Raw genomic sequence first — 6,975 nt, 5'->3', positions numbered from 1 at the left:
CCCCTTTATATATATATATATATATATATAAAAGATTCAAATAACGTAGAGGAGAGGCCTCCGAAAATAAAATCATACTGTGCGTAAAAAGCAGGCGAAAGGCGTAAAATTACGATGTTATTAATAACAAGTTTGTCAGGCATGTATGTCAGAAAGTCATAATCGTGAAATAAACATTGTTACCTTGGCTCATGGAGACACGTGTGGTCTATTCAGAGGCTCGCGTTTGTGTCCATTAACAATTTTACCCGTACCTACCGACCGTATTTCATCGCGCTAATCCTCGCGTTTAATCGTAGAATCGCGATTATTCATCAGCGGGTGAATTTACGGCGGTCAACGCGAGAAAATATAGGAACCGGTGACACTTAGGATTAAGTCCCGCGCACCGTAGAAAATGAATAGAGGAGGAAAAAGGATACTTTCCGAGGAGAGACGAGGAGACAGAGGAAGAGAGAAAAAGAGTAAAATTTTTGCGCTTAGGCTAACGGCGTGAGTAATTCACGTTACAGCACCACGCGCGAGGTGCCTTAGCACTAAGAGGATGATTCATAATATTGTTAATTATGTTAATTGACGGAACCCATCGCTGCGGCTACGAGCTGCTGCAATATGCACGGGCCTTAATAGCACTGCCACGTCGCTTTGCTGTCACGTTACGAATGATGCCGCGGTGACTGTGTGGCATCGGGCAGCTCTCGAGGTCTCGGAGGTTTTGCCGGGAAAAAAAGATTAAAAAAAGAGGGGGGGGGGAAGGAAAAGAGGAGGAAAGAGAGAGACTTCGCGCCATAACTTACCGGCTAGAAAGCACGATAATCCGGCGACACGTGGGAAATTCCAAACGACGTCATTACTGTACCGTATTCTTATTCATGCGGGTCACAGGGGTTTCCATGAGCGCCAACTTCGGGAATACTACGATATAAGTGCATCAGTAATGCGACCGTCACCGTTTAACTGACCATTAAGTATACTTACGTAGGATATCTGTTTTACGCGTAATATATTTTCAGTAATAGTAGTTCCAGTAAAGTCTCAGGAGACTTCCCTCCGCGCGATACTCAATCTCTAAGATTTCTGATTCGCAAAGATTGTCTCGTGAATAATTTTGCAATTTTGTCAGACATCCATCAACGACGGGGGAAATATCTCTCAAAAATTGAAATCTTATCTCGCGTTATCATCTTCGCGAAAGAAATACGTGGAATATTTTCATTCGCGGAAGAAGAAAATGGAATTATCTAATATTTATTAGTTCTCGATGCGAAAATGTATCACGTAATCGTTGGAGGGGGAGGGCAATATAAATCATAGCAAATAAAACGCTAATGAAAGCAATTAAGTAAGTGCCGAAGATGTCGCGCGAAAATAAATCACCGGCTTCTCAGAAATGAAAGCTGAGGCAATCCTTCCTGAAATTTCGCGACAAAAATGACCAACAGCCCCGCGATCGTCTCGCACGACGAGCTGCGAGTGGACCTAAATCGCGCTAATGATCGTTTGATCTTTGAATACTCCGAAAGAATTTCTTGGACGCGTGTGTTACGAGCAATGAACGTACGAGCGATTAATTACGACGAAAGGATGCCTGGCGGTACGAAACGCCTCGTGCTTCGGACCGCGCGAGAAGATATTAATATAATTTCTATCGCGCGCACACACAGTTATTAGCATTCGAAAATGTTATAGGTTATTGCAACATACGTATGGCGTTGTCCGAGACGCCGGGAGTTCGCTCGGGCGTATAAATCCCAATGTCGTAAACCGCGCGCCAGTTAATGCGATTAATAAATTAACGCCGGCTGCGCGCGGCTGTGTCTTAACTTCGTTATCATTGTAAATAATTTAATCCAAGCCAAACCTGCATGCGCGCACATGGGCGGCGACCGACCGGCGAACGCCGCCGTTTCGGTAGGAAGAAAAAAACGGGGCGCGATCAGAGCATTGTGCGCGCAAAGATCAAGGTGTCTCGTTAATACTCGATGAAATGCAATCACAATACCCTCGCTCGATTATAAGAGATAATTTCACAATGGCGTACATTTCTTCCACTTTAATCCGGCGTGATAAAAAATGATCCTATAAATACATCTCTGGTGCGATAGCGAAATCGTTACATACGACGATATCAGCGTAGTACGGCGGTACATTGGAAATATCTCGATTAACAATCTCGCGATACGAAAAAAGATCTATTCGACAAATGAAAATCATGGCGATATCGCAGTTGTTGCGATACACGCTGCATGACCCTACCTATCTACATTACAGGTGCAGGAGGCACCAGTCTCACCAGCGTCCTCCTCTCTGAGCAACCAAAATCAAAACGAGAACGAGCAAGTCTTGCTGGCGACTATGCAACCGGTGAACGTGCTCGATCTGCACGAACCGCCGGCCGTGCATACGCTCCATCCCAAGTATCACCATCACCATCATCGTCACCATCACCATCACCATCATCATCATCATCACCAGCAGCAACAGCAACAACACATCCAGGGCAACGATTCGGAAGACGTGCAGCAGCAGCGCGCCGCAGCTGCGGACGACGTGTCTGACGGCCGCGTGTCGCCTGGCACCGAGGCGGCCGCCAACACGACGCTTGGCGTCGGCGAGCACAAGATGATCGACCTGATCTACAACGACGGGCAAAAGACAGTCATGTATACCCACGACAAAGAGATCATTTACGAAAATGAGCACGCGGACCGCGTGCAGGTGGTCGAATACCCGCCACCACCGCCGTCGCCGCCGTCACCGTCGCCACCGTCGGCCGGTGTCACGAGGACGGCGGGCCTGTTGCCGCCGTCCTGCGTCACACCGAGGTCCGCTGCCACGTCCGCCGCCGCTACTGCCCTGCATCTGCACCACTATCCGCAACTGCAGCTGCAACACGAGGACGATCTGCCGCCGACGGTGCGCCACGCCGTCAACGCGACCGTGCCGAATGGCGGCGCCGCGACGACCACGACGACGGTTCTTGTGCTGCAGGAGCTCGTCGCGACCGATCCGGCCGCCGCCGGTGCAGCTGCAGCCGCGCAACAACTGACGCTTACCGCCGCCGCCGCCGCTGCAGCGTCGTTTCGCGCTGGGTAAGTCTTTTTTTTTCCGTACACACGTTTTTTTACATTTCGCAAATTTTCCTCGTATCCGCTCAACCAGTTGGCCCTCGATCTTTCGATCTTTACTTAACACACCTTGTTCTCTTTGTCAGTCGATTCAAATGATTAGATTACCTTCGAAATGAATATTGGCTGTTCTCATAAACCAAAAAGTATATATACATCTGCATCATATTGATTCAGCGAAATCATTGAATATTTATATCGTAATGCTAAATGACAGATTATTAACTTGGTTGAGGAATTGATCGAAACGACGCATAGACGAACGTCCTTATCTAACGGAAAGGATCAGCGTATGTATGCGAATAATATATCTAACGGGAGCAAGAATTTTCGTATTATGTATATCATCTCGTAGTCTGATTTAATCGTGTTCGCGAATATTTCTCGGATAGTCGTATACGAATAGATCGAGTATCAGGTATATATTCTATATGTTTACGTCGCAAATCTCACGCGCGTATTTCACATATAATTAAATCTATCCTGACCGTGTCACAGTCGTCGAATGACGTTGTATTCGAGACAGGTTGTAATTCATCCTTTCTCTGATTATTGACTCACAATGTCTCTTGCGGTTTGTCCTATCCGTACAGCAGATGCGACCGCAACGTTACAAACAAAATGTGCGGACACGAAGTACTGCAGCGGGAACTTCGATGTTAAATGTTTTTCATGAACAGGTATCTCCGGTATTTTCACGAAGTATGTCAAAAAATATATATTGCTGTGTGCATTCGCACATGAGATTATGAATACATTACATTGCGGCGTAAACTGATTAATATCGTGTCGTTGGTTGGTGCTATAAAGATAACAGTAAGTAAAAAAGATTAATGAGAATGAATCACGTTTGTTTGCAACGTTGCGAAAGGCATTGGGAGAAAAAGGCGTGATTGCCGGATACTACGCGCATACTTTCCTTCTGTCGAGATTGCCTGGAGATATTCAAAGTGATAATACATATATTAAAACGAGAGGACCCGAAGACGCGGCAAAGGTCATAACGAAAAAAAAATGGAAGGATAAGCTAAATGTCAGCTTCGGAGCTTGTTACAGCCTCACAAATGAACGTAAAGGATTCAGTGCTTCGTTAGCGCGCGTATTTACGAGTGTACGACCGAAACGAGAGTAATAATTGCGAACTTTTACGAGTTACGCGAAGCAATTCCATCCCTCCTTCGCAAAGGAACTAAGTACTCGAAGATCGGAAACTTACAGATGTAATTCATCTAACTTATTCTTGAAAATTACCTTGTAACTAGATTATATCAGTCGAGATTAAATCAATATTTACTCAGTGCCAGCCAACAATAGGATACTATTTTTTTTTTTACCAGAAGTTACACAGATAAATCATGGACAATCTGATAAAGCCAATGACGTCTATGTACATAAAAAAAAAAACGTCTCGATAAATAACGATCGATAACTCTTTTCTTTTTATTAAATTTTTATTATTATCAAATTATGACAGACTGTTTACGCACTGACGGTAGCGTAGACGTCACAGAAAGAGCTGGAATGGAAGTATATAGCGCTCGAGGAGCGAAGCGCTATCTGGCGCATGTATCAGCGTCGACAATTAACAATCGTTGCGCGCACTTAGCCGCGAGCCAGTGCGGATAAGTCACGTTGCTATATAGAATTTATTATTACGACGAAGACTACCATCTCGCGCGTATGTGCGAGTTACGCGCCGTTCTCCGCACGCGGAATATCGGCGAGCCAATAACCATTAACCACGCACGCACACCGGCGCGCGCCACCTTGCACTTTTGTAATAAATAAAAATCAACCGCAATTAATCGGCGTGAGATATGCACGCGGGAGAGACCTTGGGTGCCACGAAAGAAAAACCGCGCCACTTCTCCGCGACCCCGCTTCTTTTTTTTTTATTTCAACCCCCCCCCCCCCGCCCCGTTATTACGAAGCGAGCGCGCGCTGCCCGAATTCCCGCCATTTCGAGTGAGATCCAAACAAGCGCCCGCTGTTTTCTCCTTTCCTTTCCTTTTTTTTTCTTCTTTTTTCGTCTTTCTCGCTTCTCCGTCTCCTTTCCATTTTTTCGTCGGAATATATGGTTGGACGCGTGTATACAGATTGAAATATTCGGTCGACTCATTCCTGAGAAATAGCGACTGCCTCTCTCACGAAGAAGTGCCTCCATAGTGATCTTCGAAAATTCAAGTTCCCTTTCACTTCGCACCTTCAGACGCGTCACCGTGAGTTTCGACAATAATCAAGATGTAGCAGAAAGAGAAAAAGGCAACCTTGAAGAGATCTCATCATATGTATACAATTCACTTGCGTTTTCGAATGATTTTTTTTCTTCCGCGATACCGATGAATTGACGTAATCAAAGATAGTTCTGTTAAATTTGTAAAATTTAAATATAACTCGGGCTCTCGAAATTAAAAATATAATCAAGTCGGGATGCTCAATGAGAGCATCGACAGAGCGCAGAAATTGGTGCTGCGCAATATAATATAATTATCTAATAATGTTTATATAATATATAAACGTACAATTATGGGTCGGGGTCCCACCTTATTTGAACGTTTCGGTTTTCTTCAAACCATCTCCGGCAAATTCGTAGATATTAGATGTCTCGACAAAATATTGAAACGATGTTGGAATTAAATTCTAATTCTTAAAGAGGATAAGCATATCCTTACTGTCTGGTTGGAAGTTGCAAATTTGTCTCTTCGTCGTTAAGCCAAGTGAGTAATCTCCGTCTCAGATCACAATTCGTTATTCCAAATGTAATAAGTCCAAATAGAAAATGGAACGATGACAAGAAATAAAAGACTTAATTTTACATTGAGTATACGATATAAAATTATAACATGTGTTATCCAGATAACAGTCTGTAAAATTTACTAGGCTTTTTTTTTTTAAATTAATCTGTTAAAATATATACATCTGTTGCTATTGTTATAGTTGTCAAGAAACGAGATTTTTCAGAAGCGTATTTTTATAACAATACTCGTAAATCTCGCTCTTCTTCAAGCAACGCAATAAATAATTGATAATAAATAATTTCTTGCGTAACAAAGAAAATACTCCGAGTTGGAACTCTTTCGTTCCCGTGATCGAATGAGACGAGTAAAAAAAGCCCCTAGAGGGCTTCTCTGCTATTCTCTTTTGTCTAGTCCTCCACGATCAGAACGCGGCGGGCAAAAAACAATCCCTCGTATTCTCTTAATCTCTTTCTGTTGGTCGTCCAAGTCGTAGGAATGAAGAGAGAGAAAACGAGTACCAGGAGAGGAAGGGAGCCATCCCTTTCCATTCGCCCATGGTCTCAAGAAGGAAGTAAGAAAACAAGTTTCTCGCGCGAATTCTTATTTCTTTTTATTTAATTTGCACGGGATTAACTGTTTATAGTTCGCGTCCACAGTGTATTTTTCCGTAAAAACACAATTTGTAAGTGGGAAAAAATATATCTCTTATCATTGAAATATATTGTAAAAGTAAGATTATAATACGGGAATAATTCGTGTTAACGGAACCTTGGAACATTCGATGTTTTCTGTCTAAGCACCTTAGCTAAAGATCGAGTCAAAGGAACTGGTTAAGCTGACATGCGTGGGTGTGTGATATGAATGAGTATATATGACAGGTGATGCGTGTTATTGATATAAATGTTCAAGAAAAGCGCAGTGTATTTAAATCCATACACAACCGTCATACGACAGTTCAATATACTCGCGTTTAACGTTTCTTCACTATTTCTATCCGGATTTGTATAAAAATCTGCCGAGACGTGAGAGAATTCCATGAAACTGTCATCTCTATGGGAACGTGTATATAAATAGCTTTATTAACATATTTAAAATTTATATTTATAAAT

The 6,975-nt window shown here is 43.2% G+C and overlaps 1 protein-coding gene across 3 annotated transcripts in view; it reads left to right on the top strand.

Moving 5' to 3' along the window:
* LOC108747072 (protein grainyhead) overlaps positions 1-6,975 on the top strand; it is a 125,227-nt gene that overhangs the window by 10,763 nt on the left and 107,489 nt on the right. For all 3 annotated transcript variants that reach the window (XM_018484326.1, XM_018484325.1, XM_018484327.1), the window contains exon 3: positions 2,272-3,092. In XM_018484326.1, coding sequence (XP_018339828.1) covers positions 2,272-3,092 — 821 coding nt within the window. The remainder of the gene's footprint in view (positions 1-2,271; positions 3,093-6,975) is intronic.

Source organism: Trachymyrmex septentrionalis, unplaced genomic scaffold (assembly GCF_001594115.1).
Source record: "Trachymyrmex septentrionalis isolate Tsep2-gDNA-1 unplaced genomic scaffold, Tsep1.0 scaffold190, whole genome shotgun sequence".
NCBI lineage: Eukaryota > Metazoa > Arthropoda > Insecta > Hymenoptera > Formicidae > Trachymyrmex > Trachymyrmex septentrionalis.
The sequence above is the reverse complement of the archived record's forward strand: the minus strand, read 5'-3'. Positions and strand labels throughout refer to the sequence as shown.